Source organism: Hibiscus syriacus, unplaced genomic scaffold (assembly GCF_006381635.1).
Source record: "Hibiscus syriacus cultivar Baekdansim isolate YM2019G1 unplaced genomic scaffold, ASM638163v2 tig00116996_pilon, whole genome shotgun sequence".
NCBI lineage: Eukaryota > Viridiplantae > Streptophyta > Magnoliopsida > Malvales > Malvaceae > Hibiscus > Hibiscus syriacus.
In genome coordinates, this window is record NW_024063512.1 from 442,116 (window position 1) to 463,259 (window position 21,144).

Below are 21,144 nucleotides of genomic sequence, written 5' to 3' on the forward strand. Positions count from 1 at the left end.
TCTGAGCAATCTGAAATTTTTGGCTTTGAGATGGTTCGAAATATTTTGTAAAATCGTTTTGAAATTATTTTAAGATTAAAACTTAATTTTACACTTGAGTAAGGATTAAAAATGACATTTGAAAGATTTGGAGTAATATTTTGATATTCGAATAATTATATCGAATATACTTAGAAAACCTTTTTTGGAAAATCTTAAAATTCATTTATCTTAATTTGTTATATCGAAATATCAAAATGTTTTCAACAGACATATTTATTAATTGAATCAGATTAGACTTAAATATTTTTAGATTTCCTTTTTTGTATAGATCAATTCATTTATTTAAGTAATTAATTATTTAATATTAAAGAAAAACATTTGATACTAGACATGTATATTATCCATGATTATTATAATTTAGCTCCCTCAATTCAACTTACAAACATATAATAAGCACTACAAATTATATAAAAAACATAAAATATTGGCATATACATAAATCTTATATACATAACACAAATACTTAAACAGTAGCCTAGTTAAAAGACAAAGAGGGGGAGAACTCCATGCATGCAAGCATGTGATCATCATTATTATTTTTTTTTTAAATGTTATCGTTTTTGCATGGGTTAACTTCATCCCAGATTTTCCCATGCAAAATCAATGTAAACACGTAAGCTTAAGACATCTCCAAGTGGAAACCGCTTTTCATAGCACCCACAATATGCAATTACTTTTTTTAAACTTTGTTCAAAGCATCAACCCTTCCATTGTTGTTCGATACATCGGAGCAGACATTGGAGCCGAGCTTGGAAGCATCGAAGATGACTGAGTGGTCCGATAATTGAAGCTTTAGATCGGATTCTTCCACTGTTTTCTTGGGATGATTTCTGTAAACTGCGTAAAGTATCATTTGAAGAACACCAAAGATGAATCCCAGAATGTTCGGAACCTGTTGATTCAAAATATTTGGAATTCAACTATCGCTAGAAATTAGAAGAGAAAGAATTTATGTCCAAGTAAATTCATTTCGTTGTAGTTTAATGAGATAACGTACGGCAATGTTCATGTCTTTTAAGAAAAGGCCATATAAGAACCACATGACAGCTCCTAAGGTAAGGAACACTGATAAAGTAAATGGCATGTACTCCACGCTCTTCGTTTTAATCACTTTTCTCTGCAATAAGAGGGATAAAAAATTAAATTATTTTTTATATATTGTCAGTAATTAAATCAGATGATAACACGTTAATCAGTTAAAAAGTTATCGGTGATCCTCACCACAATTGCGAGAGGTGCTGCGAACACTGCCAGAGCGAATGCCATGCAAATGTAACCCAACACTAGGAGACGAATGGAAGGGTTTGATAGGAAGAAAGTTGAGAGAAAGATAACTCCGAATCCGAAAACATTGAAGAGAAGCATAAGCTTCACTGTCACAATCTGCAATTCACCCATTTCCTCATATTTGAATCATTTCAAAGATATATGTGTGTGTGTGTGTGTGTATATAAATGTATATGTTGAAGCAGTAGATATGGATGACGAGATGATACCTTTTCCTTCTTGGGGCCATAGTAAAAGTAAGTAATAATGTAAAAAATTTGAATGAAAACGTTGAACGTGTTGATGGTGATGAGGAACATAGCATCTTTCTTAAGCAGTGCATAGTAAATCCAAAGCATCGCGCTGAAGAGCGAAACCACGTAGGGAATCGACTGGAAACCTTCCGATGTCTTCTTCTTGTATATTTGGTAAAATGTAGGCCTGGAAATAATCCTCCATTAGTAACACAAATTCTCACTAAACCAATAGTAAAAAGAAAGAGAGCGTTTGAGAAGAAAACTCACAGTGGAGCCAAAGAGACCATGAATGAAACAGCGTTTCCTAAAATGCCAAAAACGAAAACCCAAGTGAGGTGAAGAGCCATGATGATGTATATATGTATGTGTGTGTATATATTCAGTGTAATATATTTCTCTCTGAATCCCTCTAAAAGAGAGTATGTGTTGTTAGCAAAGTGAAGCTCTAGCTCTTTACTCTTAATCCCACGATTTACTAATCGATCTCGGGGTTCATATTTATAGCCATGGGAAAGGTGAGTGCGGAGGAGGAAAGGACAAGGAAGATGTGGTCACGTTTTATTTTATATTTAAACATATTTACAATTCCATTTCTTCTAATAAAAACAAATTCATTTATCAAATTCATAATTTTGAAGATATGATTATTAAAAATAAATTATATTAAAATCTAACTCTTAAGTCTTGTTCTAATTTAATCAATGTTTGGAGTTCAAAACTCTAAGAATGTATTAGTATTAAATATTTGATAAGAGACTTATATTCCTTGTAGTTATATTTGTTTCGATAAGATTAATTTCTGTTTATACCGTTAAATAGGTAGATGTAAGACATTCTTGATTCACATAAAAATTGATTTTTAAAGATAAGTATTGGGTAAACATCAATCTATTTTATGTATTCGATTAACTGACTCAGTTTATATTCATCGTCATATTTTAAGATTTTTTTTCTAAATTCATAAAATTTAAATATGGATATATAATTGGTTATTTATTGGTTCGACTAATAATCTATTCCAACATATTAATCAGACTGAACAAACTAATTTAATTTATGACTAACACAACCCTATAAAATCGATAAATCACTTATTTTTTTAATAGAGTAAATCATTGATTTTTAATTTGATAGATACGGTTATAATTTGATTTTGAATGTATGGCCAATATTAAAAGGAATGTTGTGAGTTTTTAGAATCACTCGTTGCAAATAGGTAAAGAGCTTTTGGCAATTAAACTTCCAAATAAGCTCCCATCCCTAATAGCCAGTTGCCCTAATTATCCCAAATAGGACGGTTGATCTTCAATTAACGCAAGCACCCCTAATCTCTACCTAATTAATCCCCCCTACTTGCCACATAATTAACCTTACATATTTTTTCTAGTACATGTAATATTACACCAATTCTCCAATGATTGGGTCCTACAATGTTCCCTTTATGATGTTGCACCCACCATGTGATTCTTAAAGTTTACAACTCACACTTCACCGGGTCACATTAGAGCTTGCCATGCAATTTACTCATCTATCTCCACAACTTGGACATACATTTCCACAATTAGGAACTCCAAAACCCCACAAAATAAGACTATATAATACTAGGGACATCGATATAATTTATATTAGAAGACAGATTAATAATATTTTAAAAGTTACTAATTTATAAAATTTTAAGAGAATAAAAAAATATACTTAAAATATATGAGAGAAATTGATATTTTTAAGGGACGACGGCCTCTGATTGCTCCTGAGATGAGAATGGACACAGAATTTTCTATTCGAAGCGAACTTGTCATATTGTAAAAAGGATAAAAACGAGATAAAAATAAATTATTCACAGAATTTTCTATTCGATCCATCACCGTATAGTACAATTTGTGGTAGAAAAACAATATAAATATATTCTTTAAGTACAAGCATAGAGTCGTATAAATCCAAAAAACAATGTAATGAATGCAATGATTTATATGTTTGAACACGTATGAGTATTTAAGATTTTGAATGTAAATTTTGTTTTACATGCAATTAATTAAACTAAGACGTTCTTGGAGCGGTGCCGTCATCTTATGTTAGCCTATTAATAACCTTAATAATCATGAAAATGCCCAAGACTAATATTGGATTATATGATGGGTGTAGGAATGGCAGAACGACCCGAACCCGACAGGGAAATTCGAAATCCGGTTAAGTTCGTGTCGGGTCGAGTCGGGTTTGAATAATGTCAGGTCTGGTATCGGGGTAAGATATCCCCACCCCACCCCGATTATATATATTTTTTATATTTTATATTTTTTATATTAATTATATATAATAAAATTTGGTTGATTTATTGATAAATTTCTCAATGTAGGGAGCTACCAAAGAAAGTGACAAAAGTGACAAGACGATTTTGGATGACTTTATTTGACTTATTACGTATGCATCTTCGTTGTATGATTTGAATATCAGAACAAGTTTGTATTTAATTATTTATGTGTTTTATTTTGGAGTTATACAATTATTTAGAATTGAGTTTGAATTTGTGACTGTAGTTTGAATTGTAAATCATGTAGATTATTTTTCAGTTTTTTGTTATCTTTTTTTCTATTTTTTATGAAAATTACGGCTGCTCAGTTTTTCTCAGGATCGGGTAGGGTTCGGGTTCGGGTACAACATTTTGGGTCAGGTTCGGGGATGGGGCAAAAAATCTCCGACAAGACGCCTCGATAAAAAACCCAACGGCAAACGGGACGGAGACAGGGATTCATTTCGGAGACGGGGACGGAGGAGCAAAACCCACCCCGAACCCATCCGTTGCCATTCCTAGATGGGTGGAGGAGACGAAAACTTCAATCACTGCTGCTTTTCACAAATGCATTGTTAGTGATGTTTGATATTTATTTTTAATTAATAATAATCATTAATTTTATTGAATAACGAGTAAATATAATAAAGTTATAATAAGAGGTTATAAAAATAGAGCAGATTAAATTACATCAGTTTATTATTTCTCCTGAAATCAACAAAGTGTTCAAACTAATCATTAAAAAATAAAATGTAATTATATAAATAAATTATTAAAAAGTTAATTAAATAATTTAGAAAAATGATAGATATGAGAGATACACATGACCGACACTTACATAAAAACATATATAATAAATTAACAACGATACTGTGTTGATAAACCAATTTTTTTACAACTCAATTGCGATCTATCTTTAGTTTAACAATAATTTTAGTGTTCAAAGTAGAAATATATCAATAAGATAAGAAAATCGGTTTCATCACGGGTGACGACGCAAAATTCAACTTTGAGAAAAAATGTGTAACAACAACACGCAAAATCATATACGATTTCATATAAAGAGAAAACGATTAATTAAACAAAATAAAAAAGACATAATTTATATATGTAAAATAAATTAGAAAATGATAAAATAATTTTTTAAGATAAACATTCGTAACTACAAAAGTTCAAAGTTATAATACATTAAAGGGTAAATTACAAATTTGGTAACTGAATTTTACTCTTTCTCCTATTTCATTCGTTGTACTTTAAATCTTTTCATTTTTTTCACTGAAATTAATACCAAGTTAAGTTCACGACTTTGTTTATGACCTAAATATCCATCACATTTTTTCCGGGGCTCGGTCACTCGGTTGTTTTCTCATTAATGACGTTATAAATGGACTGTTATATAGATGTAAAACAACATCTTTTTGGTGAAAATTTTGTTTTTTTAATGGCGTCATTTTAATGTTGCTAACTATTTAACGCCGAAGTAACAAAAAAATTAAATGTATTAAATCGAGTGGACAAAACATGATAGAGAATAAAGTTCAGTCATAAAATTTGCAATCTACCCTACATTAAAAGACCTTTTGTTGGTATTCCATTGGTCACGTTCAAATCGCATCCGATAGCTTTAGAAGAATTCCAGGAATTGCTGATTGACACTATACATTATCCAAAACATCATCCATGCGACATAACAAACCACTTTTATTTCTATATTTATAACAAAAGATTCAATAATGTAAGTTAATTAAACATCTTTTCTTCTTCTTTATTTTACTATTCCGTATGTTCATTACGTAAAATTTCTCAAAAAGACGAAAGAATCCGAAAATTGTTGAAGATTAAAGTAATTTTTCGGTGGCTTTCGGTGCACATCAAATTTGTGGAATAAATTAGCAGCATTTGTTGAAAAGTGGGAAGGGTAAATTTTGCAAGTAGTCCATGGACTTTAGAGTATTTATAAGATTAGTCCTTAAGCTTCGACTATAAATACCCTAACCCATTTAGCTTCAAAATCATCCCAAATCATTTATTTCTCCCAATACTACAGAACTTTCTTGTGAGTAATGAGTGTTTTGTAAACACTTGTAAATTCTCTCTCTTTAGTAAAAGATCTGCAGCAGTCCGGAAAAGTAGACATAATTGGCTGAACTCCGTTATCAATTTTGGGTATTATTTTTCCGCTTTTATTTTGCATTCCCACTAATCTGGTTATAGGGAAAGTACTCATTTTTTTTATTTCCCAACAACTGATATTAGAGCTTTTGGTTGTGAATTTTGTCAGTTTTTCTGCGAGGTTACTATTCACATGAATAGTGAATTTTGTGAATAGTAAAATTTGGTCTGCGATACGAGTTTGTCGACGAAGGTGTTCTAATACACGGTGGTTCGCAAGAATCGTCAGAAACGATCCAAAAGAAGCCAGATTCGAGTGGAAGCAATGGCTGCAGACGAAGGGAATGTGAAAATTGATAAGTTCGATGGTGCGGACTTTGGCTTTTGGAAGATACAGATTGAAGATTTTCTGTACCAGAAAATCTATATCAACCTCTCTCAGGAAAACAACCAGAGGGCATGAAGAATGAAGAATGGGCTCTTCTCGACAGATAAACCCTCGGAGTTATCCAACTGACGTTATCCCGCAATGTTGCTTTCAACATAGCAAAGGAAAAGACCACGGCGTGTCTTATGGCAGCTCTCTCCAGTATGTATGAGAATCCATCGGCATCAAACAAAGTTCACTTGATGAGGCGATTATTCAATTTGCGGATGGCAGAAGGGGCATCAGTGACTCAACACCTAAATGAACTCAACACAATCACAACCCAATTGAGTTCCGTGGAAATTGAATTCAATAATGAAGTTCGGGCTTTAATTCTCTTATAATCTCTACCAGACAGTTGGAATGCTACTGTTACAGCAGTTAGTAGCTCATCGGGAAACAATAAATTGAAATTCAACAATGTTCGGGATCTGGTATTGAGTGAAGAAATTCGACGGAGAGAATCAGGTGAAGCTTCAAGCTCCTAACCTTGCACATGGAGTATAGAGGGAGAACTTCATAAATAAATTCAAATCGTGGCAGATCGAAATCCAAAACGGGAAAATCAAAACGGGAAAGAAAGGTTTTAACTGTTATAATTGTGGCAAGAATGATCACTTTAAAAGAGATTATCGAGCACCGAAGAAAGATACCGGCGCACAGGAATCTGCCAACATGACAGATGAGACAAGTGATGTCATGATTCTAAGCGTCAACAGTCTGATTGAATCATGGATCTTGGATTCAGGGGCATCTTTTCACTCCACCCTATACCAAGAAATCATGGAGAACTATGTTAGTGGTGATTTTGGGAAGGTTCATCTAGCTGATGATGAAACTTTGAAGATCGTCAAAAAATGAGACATCCGATTAAAGTTGCCAAACCAGACCACCTGGAAGCTGAAAGGAGTGAGACATATTCTTGGCCTCAAAAGAAATTTGATTTCTGTAGGACAGCTTGATGGAGAATAATATAGTACAACCATTTCAGACTGTGAATGGAAGATTACTAAAGGAGCACTCGTCATTTCTCATGGTAAGAAGACTGATACTCTCTATGTAACCTCAAATTTAGATAATATCATTGCAGTAACAGATGTTAATAAAAAATCAAACCTATGGCACCAAAGGCTTGGCCATATGACCGAGAAAGAGATGAAACCACTTTTGTCAAAAGGGAAGCTACCAGATTTAAAGAATATAGATGTTGGACTATGTGAAGATTGCATCTTTGGCAAACAAAAGAAAGTAAGTTTTTCAAAGATTGTCAAGACACCCAAGGATGAAAAGTTAGAGTTGGTTCATACTGATGTATGGGGACCATCTCCAGTTCCATCTCTTGCAGGCTCACTATATTATGTCACCTTCATCGATGATTCTACAAGGAAGGTGTGGGTTTATTTTCTGAAGAAGAAATCAGAAGTCTTTGATACCTTCAGAAAATGGAAGTACATGGTGAAAAATGAGACTGGTTTGAAAGTCAAGCGGTTGAGGTCTGATAATAGAAGAGAGTACAAAAATAGTATATTCAGAGAATTTTGTGCAAACAATGGGATCAAGATAGAGACAACAATTCCCATGACACCGTAGCAGAATGGCGTAGCAGAGCGCTTAAACAGAACTCTGAATGAACGTACAGAAGCATGAGGATACATGTCGGATTGCTCAAATTGCTATGGACTGAAGCTATCAACACTGCAGCTTACCTGATCAACTATGGGCCCTTAGTTCCCTTAGATGGTAGAATACCAGAGGAAGTTTGGAGCAGAAAAGAAATAAACCTTTCACACTTAAGAGTGTTTGATTGTATTTCTTATATACACATAAATTCTACTGAAAGAAGTAAACTTGATGCTAAGTCCAACAAATGCGTCTTTGTTGGTTATGATGGTGATGAGTTCGATTACCGATTTTGGGACTACAAAAATTGAAAGATCATCAAAAGTAGAGACGTCATTTTTAATGAGAATGTGATGTACAAAGACAGGTCAACCATAGAATCAAGTAGCTCTAATACCGAAGCTGAAACAAAGGAATTTGCTGAGTTTGAGGAGATTTCTGGAAATGATGTTCAGATCAGTCCTGAATAAGTTCAAGAAGAACCAGACACACCAGAACTGAGACACTCTTCCAGAATTCCTAAACCAACCCATTGTTATTCGCCTTCTTTGCACTACTTGTTGCTGACTGACAATGGTGAACCAGAGTGCTATGATGAAGAAATGTAGGTGGAGGATTCAGTCAAGTTGGAGTCTTCCATGAAAGATGAGATTGACTCGCTTATGTCAAATTAGATGTGAGAATTAGCTGAATTACCACCAGGAAAGAAAGCGCTCCATAACAAGTGGGTTTACAGGATCAAAGAAAAGCATGATGGGAGTAAACGCTACAAAGCAAGATTGGTTGTCAAAGGTTTTCAGCAAAAATAATGTATTGACTACAATAAAATTTTCTCTCAGTCGTGAAGATGTCTACAATCAGATTGGTGTTGAAAATTTTAGCTACAGAGAATCTACATCTTGAGTAGTTAGATGTGAAGACATCTTTCCTTCATGGTGATTTGGAGGAAGAAATCTATATGATGCAGCCAGAAGGCTTCATAGAGGCAGACAAAAAAACCTGGTATACAGGTTGAAGAAGAGCTTGTATAGTTTTAAACAAGTTCCTAGAAAATGGTACAAGAAGTTTGATAGCTTCATGGGTAGCAGTGGTTTTACCATATGCCAAGCAGATCATTGTGGCTACATCAAGAAGTTCAAAAATAGCTTCATTATTTTATTGTTGTACGTTGATGACATGCTCGTTGCAAGCTCAGACATGCAAGAGATTATAAACTTGAAGCAAAAATTGTTGAAGCAATTTACAATGAAAGATATGGGCGCTGCAAAGAATATACTTGGGATAAGGATCAAGAGAGACAGAAAGTCATGGATTTTGATGTTATCATAGGCTGAGTACATCAACAAAGTACTCTCCAGGTTTAACATGCAATATGCTAAACCAGTAAGTACACCTTTAGTTGTTCATTTTAGACTCTCCAAAGAACAGTCACCAAAGAAGGAGGAATAATGTGCACACATGGGGAAGGTGTCGTACTCCTCAATAATTGGAAGTCTAATGTATGACATGGCTTGTACTAGACCAGATATTGCTCATGCAGTGGGAGCTGTTAGCAGGTACATGAATAATTCGGGCAAGATATATTGGGAAGCAGTCAAATGGATCCTTAGATATCTACGGGGTACTACAAACAAAGCACTTTGTTTCAAATGTGGAGATACAATACTAACAAGCTATGCAGATGCTGACCTAGCCAAAAATTTTAACATCAGAAGAAGTACTACATGGTATGTTTATACTCTAGGAGGTACTGCAGTGAGTTGGGTTTCTTAACTACAGAAGATAGTTGCTCTCTCCACAACTGAAGCAAAATATATCGCTGTTATGGAAGCCAGTAAGGAGATAGTTTGGCTCCAAAGTTTCTTGGGAGAGTTAGGCAAGAAACAAGAAAACAATGTCATGTATTGCGATTATCAAAGTGCTATCCATCTAACGAAGAATCCGTCTTTTCATTCCAGGACGAAGCAAATACAATTGCGATATCATTTTACCCAGTCTCTTCTGGAAGTTGGGATTTTGAAACTTGAAAAGATTAGTGGAGCTCAAAATTCGACAGACATGTTAACAAAGACGGTGACTACGGACAAACTGAAGTTGTGTTCAGCTTCAGTTGGCATGCTAAAGTAATAAGATCGGAAATGTTGTTGCATTGATCAAGGTGTGAAGACAGATTAAAATCAGTCTTCAAGTGGGAGATTGTTAAAAGTCAATTCGGTGGCCAACAATTGTTGAAGATTAAAGCAATTTTTCGGTGGCTTTCGGAGCACATCGAATTTGTGGAATAAATTAGCAGCAATTGTTGAAAAGTGGGAAGGGTAAATTTTGCAATTAATCCCTAGACTTTAGGGTATTTATAAGATTAGTCCTTAAGCTTCAACTATAAATACCATAACTCATTTAGCTTCAAAATCATCCAAATCATTTCTTTCTCCCAATACTAGAGAGTTTTCTAGTGAGTTGTGAGTGTTTTGTAAACACCTGTAAATTTTCTCTCTTTAGTAAAAGATCTGCAGCAGTCCGGAGACGTAGACATAATTGGCTGAACTTCGTTATCAATTTTGAGTATTATTTTTCCACTTTTATTTCATATTCTCACTAATCTGGTTATATGGAAATTACTCATTTTTTATTTCCCAACATTTATCAGCTTTAGTTAACAAATATCGTTTCTAAGAGTTCGTATTTGATATATCAATGAAACATTTTTAATATGTATCTTTGTATTAATTAAATTTTTATAAAAGTCGAACATTATGTATTTTATAAACAAATTTAAACAAACTTTGTGGGTTGGTGTAGGTGGCAACTATGGGTTATTCTTCAGGTGAGGTTAGGTCGCATTTGATCAATTATGAAATAATTATATATATCCTTATTATTGGGAAAAATATTAGCAATCAAAGTATAATGGTTAATATATATAAATAATTAAGGCAGAATTTGGTGGCAGGGCAGACATATAGGATAAGGATTTGTTTCCACTGTGTATATAAGTTTAGAATTTGGAAAGTTGAAAACCCACCACCCAAAAACATAGATAAATTTGAGCTTTATACTACACAAGGAAACAGAGACTTGAGAGAAAGTGGTATGGAAAGTGCTTGACATGACATATTTATTAAATAATAATATCAATAATTCAAAATGATTTAAGTATGGCAATGTATATCCTGTATTAGAGATCACACTATATGATTGAGGAAGTGGTATGATTGATTCAACATGTTCAGTTTAAACTGATAATTATTATATATAGACGTATTTGAAATCGACTAGAATTAAAACTATAAAAAAATATCAAAAATAAGTCTTTAGTATTTCTAGGAAAATAGTATGTATTTGTTATGGTATTGCACGATTTCTGATTTTGTATTTGAAAATTTTATTGTATGGACTCTATCACTAATCTTAATTCTATAAAACATGTCATATGTATATTGTTATATCTAATCTTTCGTTGTGTTAAAGGAAGTATATGATGATTCATTGTATCGTGTTATCGATGAATTGAATAGTTGGCTCTGTCTTAACTAATTTAGATCGACCCGCATCGTACAACTAGTTTTGGTGAGTGAGTCTCCTAGTAGAGATTTTCTTCATATACAATTGTTTAAGCAATATCAAACCATATGACAAATATTTATGTTGTCTATATTCTACTATATTATCTACCATGTCTATTGAATGTATGTTTCGTCAAAATTGATTAATATAATATGCATGATTGTTTTATTATTATTTACATTTACGATTTTTATTTTATCTATCTATTTATCTACGTATTTTTAGACCATAAAGAGATTTATATCTCATTTTCTTTTTTCTTCACTTTTAAATCATTCATAAGATTATAATTATATCGACATTCAAAGTAATAAAAATCTTATAGTTTTTATTTGTTTAGTAACGAACGTTCTTTATTTATTTTATTTTCAAACTATGGTACAAAATTTTTATTAAATTATTTTTGAGATATTTATACTATCGTTATTTTAAGTACTTCATATTTGATAATAATAAATAATTAGAACAAACTTGCATTTAAACCTCAAACACTCTTAAATATAATGTATTGTCAAATTACAACTTGTTTTATTAAAAGAGTGATAATATAATTGGTAGGTTTATATAAAGATATGCCTTCTAGTAATATTTAGTTTGTGGGGGACAAAAACTTCATGTAAGAATTCTAAAGTTAAAACAATGTTTTATAGTTGGACTTCGAATCTTTAATATATATTGTAATAATTAATATATAGCTCTAGACATTAATGATTTAGTAGTATATTGTAGTATATATATTTTAGGCTAGGCTTGCCACGTATATGTAATACTATTTAAACAATTCGTATGATATAATATTTATAGGTAGTAAATCTACTAGACATTTGCCATCCTAATCTACTATAAATCAAATACTTCAACTTGCAAGTGAGATAGATTTCTTTTAACAATAGCAATTAGATTTTATTAATAAAACGATTATAAGATTTAGAATTATAATACACCTAAACATAGAGAAAAATTATGGATAATAATCATAAAAATACTCCTATAAAAATAAAATATTAAAACTAAAGATACGAAGTAAATAATTTTTTTTATTGAGAATGATATACAACATCAAAAGAACCCAGTAATCTTCATAAAAAATTATTGTCTATGTCGAACGAGACGCTTTAAGAAGTGATAAAAGAGTGATGAGTAAACCAAACTATGTGATAAAGGAGTGATGAGTAAACCAAACTATCTCGCAGGCTGCTTTGCTACACAATTTTGATTATATTGTCAAATAACCTTTTACCAAAGAGGAAATCTAACAATATGTAACCATCGACAAACCAATCAAAAAATAGATGTCGCGAGGATCATTGTGCAAGCACCAAAACGGTCGCAAATGTATGCGAAAAACATATCAAAAGTTATAAGCAACGTGCCACAAAAGCAAATAAAAACATATCACAAAGACAGAGATTCTTATTCAAAATTGAAAAAATAAAACCTCAAGAAAAAGGAAAACAAATGACATAGTATGAAAAAAATAAGATAACTGATAATCACTAACGGTTGGTAATCAACATTAAGATTAGTGTCACTGTCGACTAAACAAAAGTCAAAAAGAAAGAGAAAGACGAGACAAAATTATTAAAAGAAAATTTAAGTTAAAATAATGAGACAAACTTAAATTTTTTTATGTTCAAATATTTGAAACTATACATATTTATTGATTTAATTGGATTAGAGTAAATATTTTTAGATTTTTTTGCAGATTAATTTATTTATTTAAAGTAATTAATTTTTTTAATTTTTTAAAAAAACATTTGGTGCCAATTTGGATCAACTCATGTCGCACACTTAGTTTTGGTGGGTGAGTCTCCTAGTATAGATTTTCTGCATACACAATTGCTTAAGCGATATCAAACAGCTTACTACTTGAACCAACCCATAACGTGTCACAAACACATAAATTCTTATTCAAAATTAGAAAAAAAAAGCTCAAGAAAAAAGAAAAACAAATGACATAGTATGAAAAAAACAATAGAACTAATAATCACTGACGATCGACAATCAACAATAAGATCAATGTCGTTATCGGCTAAACAAAAAAATGAAGAAGACGACAAAAAAATATTGAAAAAAAACTAAGTTAAAATAATGAGATAAACTTAAATCTTTTTAATGTTCAAAGATTTGAAATTAGACATATTTACTAATTGAATCAGATAAGACTTAAATATTTTTAGATTTCCTTTTTTGTATAGATCAATTCATTTATTTAAGTAATTATTTATTTAATATTAAAGAAAAACATTTGATACTAGACATGTATATTATCCATGATTATTATAATTTAGCTCCCTCAATTCAACTTACAAACATATAATAAGCACTACAAATTATAAAAAAAACATAAAATATTGGCATATACATAAATCTTATATACATAACACAAATACTTAAAAAAAAGAATCATGAAAGAAAAATGTATGAAAGGCGAAAAAGAATCAAAATTGAAGATGTATGATGGAACAATAAAAATTGTTCGAGATGTACGGCACGTGAAAAGCCTGAAGAAAAATGTATTATCCTACGGATTACTGGATAATAATGCAAGCAAGATTGAAACAAGAAAAAGAATCATGAAAGTGTTATGTGGAGCGCTTGTGGTGATGAAAGGCGAAAAGATAGCAGTAAACTTATACATGCTGAAGGGAGAAACTTTGCTAGAAGCAGAAGCCTCTGTTGCCTCTGTTACCTCATGTAGTTCAGATTCTGCAATGCTATGGCATCAAAAACTTGGACACATGTCAGAACAAGGAATGAAAGTCCTTATGGAGAAAAGCTACTTCCAGGCTTAACAAAGGTATCACTTACTTTGTGTGAGCATTGCATAACAAGTAAGCAGCACCTGTTGAAATTCAACACGTCAAATTCTAGAGGCAAAAGTGTTCTAAAATTGGTTCACTCTGACGTATGGCAAGCACCAGTTACATCCCTAGGTGGAGCAAAATACTTTGTCTCATTTATTGATGACTACTCCAGGAGATATTGGGTATACCCTATTAAAAAGAAGTCAGACATGTTTTTCACTTTCAAAACTTCAAAATGCAGGTGGAACTTGATTCTGGAAATAAGATCAAGTGTTTCAGAATAGATAATGGAGGAGAATACAAAAGTGAAGAATTTGATGACTTTTGCAGGAAAGAAGGCATCAAAAGACAGTTCACAGTGGCGAACACTCCTCAACAAAATGGAGTGGTAGAGCGGATAAACAGAACCTTGTTAGAAATAACAAGAGCAATGTTGAGGGATGTAGGCCTAGAAAAATCATTAAGGGCAGAAACAGTCAATGCCGCCTGTTATTTGGTGAATCGAGCTCCATCAACTGCAATAGAGCTAAAGACACCAATGGAGATGTGGACTGGAAAACCAGATGATTATTCAAACCATCATGTATTTGGAAGTATTGTGCACGTGATGTACAACTCCCAAGAAATTTCAAAGTTGGATCCAAAATCCATGAAATGCAAATTCTTGGGGTATGCAAATGGTGTAAAGGGGTATCGCTTGTGGGATCCCACTGCCTACAAAGTGATCATCAGCAGTGATGCTATCTTTGTAGAAGATAAGCTACAAAGAAAAGAAGACGATGATAGCACTGAAAAGTCAGAGACTACATAGATACATGTGGAAAAGGAGGTTGAACAAGGATATTCTTCTTAAGCAGAACCAACACATGATGAACAAGAACCAGAGAGTTCTGAAGCTCTAACAACTCGTCAATCAGATCGAGTGAGAAGATGTCCCAATTGGCACTTAGATTATGTTATAGAAGAAAATGTCGAATACTGTCTTTTAACAGAGGACGGTGAGCCATCAACATACCAAGAGGCAATAAACAGCTCAGATACTTCACTGTGGATTATGGCGATGCAAGAAGAAATCGAAGTCCTTCATAAAAATAATACATGGGACCTTGTGCCACTACCACAAGGAAGGAAGCCAATTGATAACAAATTGGTCTTCAAAATCAAGCGAAATGGTGACAATCAAGTTGAGAGGTATCATGCAAGACTAGTGGTCAAAGGATATGCTAAAAAAGAATGTATTGATTTCAATGAAATCTTTTCTCCTGTGGTTCAACTAACAACAGTTCGAGTAGTCTTGGCAATGTGTGCTACATTGAACTTATATCTAGAGCAGCTAGATGTTAAAATAGATTTTCTTCATGGAAATCTTGAAGAATAGATTTATATGCTCCAGCCTGAAGGTTTTGAAGAAAAAGAAAAGAAGAACTTGGTTTGTAGGTTGAACAAATCTCTGTACGGTCTAAAGCATGCACCGAGGTGTTGGTATAAGAGATTTGATTCCTTTATTATGTGCCTTGGATACAACAGACTTAATGCATACCCTTATGCTTATTTTAAAAGGTCTGGTGATAACGATTTTGTTATATTGATGTTATATGTGGATGACATGTTGGTTGTAGGACCCAACAAATATCATATTGAATAATTGAAGGCACAACTGGCTAGGGAATTTGAAATGAAGGACTTGAGATCAGCAAACAAGATTCTAGGGATGCAAATTCACCGAGACAAAAGTAATAGGAAGATTTGGCTTTCACAAAAGAATTACTTGAAGAAGATCTTGTCAAGATTCAATATGCAAGATTATAAGCCAATTTCTACCTCTCTTCCTATTAACTTCAAATTATCCTTCAGTATGAGTCCTAGCAGTGAAGAAGATAGGATGGAGATGTCTCGAGTACCGTATGCATCAACAATGAGAAGTTTAATGTTCGCTATGATATGCACAAGACCAGACATTGCACAAGAAGTGGGAGTGGTTAGTTGGTACATGGAGAATCCATGCAAAGAGCATTGGAATACAGTACAGAGGATCCTGAGATACATCAAAGGGGCCTCAAATGTTGCATTATGTTACGAAGGATCAAACTTACTTATCAATGGGTATGTCGATTCTGATTATGTAGGGGATTTGGATAAAAGCAAATCTACTACATGATAATGTTCAAAGTTGTTGGTGGAGTTGTAAGCTAGGTTTCAAAATTGCAGTCAGTTGTGGCTAAATCCACAACATAAGCAGAATATGTAGCAGCTACACAAGCCAGTAAAGAAGCAATTTGGTTGAAGATGCTATTGGAGGAGCTTGGGCACAATCAAGAGTATGTCTCTCTATTTTGTGACAGTCAAAGCGCCTTGCATCTAGCAATGAATCCAGCATTTCATTCAAGGACAAAGCACATACGAGTTCAGTACCACTTCATTCATGAAAAGGTGGAAGAAGAGACGATAGATATGCATAAAATCCATACCAAAGACAACATAGTAGATTTCATGACGAAGGCGATCAATACCGATAAATTTACTTGGTGTCGATCCTCTTGTGGCCTGCCAGAGACGTAAGCAACATAAAGGTACAAGGTAGAAAGAATGGTGTGAAGATATGTTTGTTCCAATCAAATCTTCAAGTGGGAGATTGTTGAAAATTAAAATCCATCGAAAGGTGGAATTAAATCCACCGAAAATAATAAGTCAAAAAGGGGTTGTAATTGTTGAAAATGTGCAAGGGTAAATTACTCAATTTAGGCATTATACTTTAGGGTATTTACAAAATTAGTCCTTAAGCTTCAACTATAAATACCCTAACCCATTTAGCTTCAAAATCATCCCAAATCATTCTAGCTTTCTCCCAATACTAGAGAATTTAGAGAGTTTCTTGAGAGTTGTTTTCTCTTTTTTTATCAAGAGAGAATTATCATTGTTTTCTCCTTGGTAGATCGAGAGAAGTTGTCATTCCTATTTTCTCATAGTGAAATTCTTCTACCGTTGCCCGTGGTTTTTACCCTATATTATTTAGGGGGTTTTCACGTAAATTTTGTGTCTCTTTTATCTTCATTTTTATTTTCTCAAATTATCAGTTGCGATTTTGCTCTACTCGATAGCCATCTTTCGCAACAGAGTCAAATCCTAAGAGTATTTTTTAAATTTTTATTTATATTTATGCCCTTTACTTATCCTATCTTAGACCCATAATTTATTGGGTGTTATTAAGAATCCAATGGCATTAGTGAAAGCAAGCTTTGGCATATTATAATTGATAAAAAGGATAATCAATGTGTTTGTTTCAAGATTTTCATTGCTGCTATTCATTTTGAATTTTTTTAATTATTTATATCTAATTTATTGGCTACATAAGTTTATTTCAAATTAATCAAAATTAATCATTTTAAGGACTCATCAAGTGTTCTAGTGATAAAAGAAAATATTGATTCTGGGTTCGAGTAGTCAGGTCTAGAGTATGTGTGAGTTGTAGATAGGCAGTGGCAGAACACAAGAGATACTAGAGGGGACATGCCCCCACCCAAAAAAATGTAAAAATTTATAATTCAGACCCTTAAAATTTCCAAAATATTTAATTTGGCTCCCCTCAAAATTTTTGAAATATATATTAAACTTTAATATTTTTTAAATGTTTTTAATTAAACATCATCCCATAATTTTTAAAAATTCTCATAAACCTTTCAAAAATTTTAGTTAGGCCCTATTTATTTTTTGAAAAAGATGTAAACTGAACCCTTAAAAAATTAAAAAAAATAATTTAAACATCTGAAAATTTTAAAGTTTTAAGTTATCCCCAAACTCTATCATCAAATTCCACCACTGTCGATAGGTTAAAAGTTTACATCATATACTACCTTATAATCACCTCTTACTATAAACAAAATAAAAAAAAATCGATCATCTTAAATTAATTCATACTTTAAGTTTAAACAACGCTAATAGAAAGATAATAAAATAAATCAGTGACCCAAAGAAACACTAAATTAAAGTCTTTTCTTTTTCTGGTTTGGCAAATTTAAAAGATAACAAGTGGCCAAAGGCAAAAGGCTTAAAGCAAGTTTACTATTCCATATAAAAGAAAAAGAAGAGATAGAAAGATGAGATTGTTTAGAGTTTAAACGTGTTAATTGAAGATTTTTAACGTGAATAATAGACTTAAAATTTTTAAAATATAGTATGTAAAGGGTGACATGTTTACCATAACATAATTATGTACTCAAAATTACATTTGGACTAAAATTAAATTATTCAATCACTTAAAGAAGATATAACTTAATATATTTGTATTCAAATTCTATGATACACATAATTCTTTTTTATTTTAATATTACATATATTATAATATTTTAAAATTATCCGATGAAATATCTGAAGATGATAATTATGAAATATAGACGTTTCATTTATGAAACAGTAAACGTGAAATTAATTGCAGAATACATATGAGATGAGGAAATGGAGAGACAAAGATTTCACGATGTTGACTGGAAGGAAAAAGAAATTAAACGACATTATTTTTTTTTTTAAATGTTATCGTTTTTGCATGGGTTAACTTCATCCCAGATTTTCCCATGCAAAATCAAAGTAAACACGTAAGCTTAAGACATCTCCAAGTGGAAACCGCTTTACATAGCACCCACAATATGCAATTACTTTTTTTTAAACTTTGTTCAAAGCATCATCCCTTCCATTGTTGTTCGATACATCGGAGCAGACATTGGAGCCGAGCTTGGCAGCATCGAAGATGACTGAGTGGTCCGATAATTGAAGCTTTAGATCGGATTCTTCCACTGTTTTCTTGGGATGGTTTCTGTAAACTGCGTAAAGTATCATTTGAAGAACACCAAAGATGAACCCCAGAATGTTCGGAACCTGTTGATTCAAAATATTTGGAATTCAACTATCGCTAGAAATTAGAAGAGAAAGAATTTATGTCCAAGTAAATTCATTTCGTTGTAGTTTAATGAGATAACGTACGGCAATGTTCATGTCTTTTAAGAAAAGGCCATATAAGAACCACATGACAGCTCCTAAGGTAAGGAACACTGATAAAGTAAATGGCATGTACTCCACGCTCTTCGTTTTAATCACTTTTCTCTGCAATAAGAGGGATAAAAAATTAAATTATTTTTTATATATTGTCAGTAATTAAATCAGATGATAACACGTTATTCAGTTAAAAAGTTATCGGTGATCCTCACCACAATTGCGAGAGGTGCTGCGAACACTGCCAGAGCGAATGCCATGCAAATGTAACCCAACACTAGGAGACGAATGGAAGGGTTTGATAGGAAGAAAGTTGAGAGAAAGATAACTCCGAATCCGAAAACATTGAAGAGAAGCATAAGCTTCACTGTCACAATCTGCAATTCACCCATTTCCTCATATTTGAATCATTTCAAAGATATATGTGTGTGTGTGTGTGTGTGTGTGTATAAATGTATATGTTGAAGCAGTAGATATGGATGACGAGATGATACCTTTTCCTTCTTGGGGCCATAGTAAAAGTAAGTAATAATGTAAAAAATTTGAACGAAAACGTTGAACGTGTTGATGGTGATGAGGAACATAGCATCTTTCTTAAGCAGTGCATAGTAAATCCAAAGCATCGCGCTGAAGAGCGAAACCACGTAGGGAATCGACTGGAAACCTTCCGATGTCTTCTTCTTGTATATTTGGTAAAATGTAGGCCTGGAAATAATCCTCCATTAGTAACACAAATTCTCACTAAAACAATAGTAAAAAGAAAGAGAGCGTCTGAGAAGAAAACTCACAGTGGAGCCAAAGAGACCATAAATGAAACAGCGTTTCCTAAAATGCCAAAAACGAAAACCCAAGTGAGGTGAAGAGCCATGATGATGTATATATGTATGTGTGTGTATATATTCAGTGTAATATGTTTCTCTCTGAATCCCTCTAAAAGAGAGAGTATGTGTTGTTAGCAAAGTGAAGCTCTAGCTCTTTACTCTTAATCCCACGATTTACGAAGCGATCTCGGGGTTCATATTTATAGCCATGGGAAAGGTGAGTGCGGAGGAGGAAAGGACAAGGAAATGTGGTCACGTTTTATTTTATATTTAAACATATTTACAATTCCATTTCTTCTAATAAAAACAAATTCATCTGTCAAATTCATAATTTAATCAATGTTTGGAGTTCAAAACTCTAAGAATGTATTAGTATTAAATATTTGATAAGAGACTTATCTTCCTTGTAGTTATATTTGTTTCGATAAGATTAATTTCTGTTTATAGCGTTAAATAGGTAGATGTAAGACATTCTTGATTCACATAAAAATTGATTTTTAAAAATAAGTATTGTGTAAACATCAATCTATTTTGTGTATTCGATTAACTGATTCAATTCATATTGATCGTCATATTTTAAGATTTTATTTCTAAATTCATAAAATTTAAATATGTATATATAATTAGTTATTTATTGGTTCGACTAATAATTTATTCTAACATATTAATCGGACTGAACAAACTAATTTAATTTATGACTATCACAACCCTATAAAATCGATAAATCACTGATTTTTTAATAGAATAAATCATTGGTTTTAATATCATTGATTCGGTTATAAATTGATTTTGAATGTATGGCCAATATTAAAAGGAATGTTGTGAGTTTTTAGAATCACTCGTCGCAAATAGGTAAAGAGCTTTTGGCAATTAAACTTCCAAATAAGCTCACATCCCTAATAGCCAGTTGCCCTAATTATCCCAAATAGGACGGTTGATCTTCAATTAACGCAAGCAC

The 21,144-nt window shown here is 32.5% G+C and overlaps 2 protein-coding genes across 2 annotated transcripts; both read right to left on the reverse strand.

Annotated features, from left to right (window-relative positions):
• Positions 1-721: 721 nt before the first annotated feature.
• Positions 722-1,987, reverse strand: LOC120193561 (bidirectional sugar transporter SWEET10-like). Its single transcript, XM_039196046.1, has 5 exons — positions 1,833-1,987; positions 1,539-1,749; positions 1,264-1,425; positions 1,040-1,159; positions 722-934 (listed from the first exon to the last, which is right to left on the reverse strand). The coding sequence occupies exons 1-5, from the start codon at positions 1,910-1,912 to the stop codon at positions 722-724; spliced, it is 786 nt and encodes a 261-aa protein (XP_039051977.1). The 5' UTR covers positions 1,913-1,987.
• A 16,834-nt stretch (positions 1,988-18,821) lies between these two features.
• On the reverse strand, positions 18,822-20,233 carry LOC120193562 (bidirectional sugar transporter SWEET10-like). The gene is made up of 5 exons (XM_039196047.1): positions 20,154-20,233; positions 19,860-20,070; positions 19,581-19,742; positions 19,357-19,476; positions 18,822-19,251 (listed from the first exon to the last, which is right to left on the reverse strand). Exons 1-5 carry the CDS (start codon positions 20,231-20,233, stop codon positions 19,039-19,041), a joined length of 786 nt encoding a protein of 261 aa, XP_039051978.1. The 3' UTR covers positions 18,822-19,038.
• Positions 20,234-21,144: the final 911 nt, after the last annotated feature.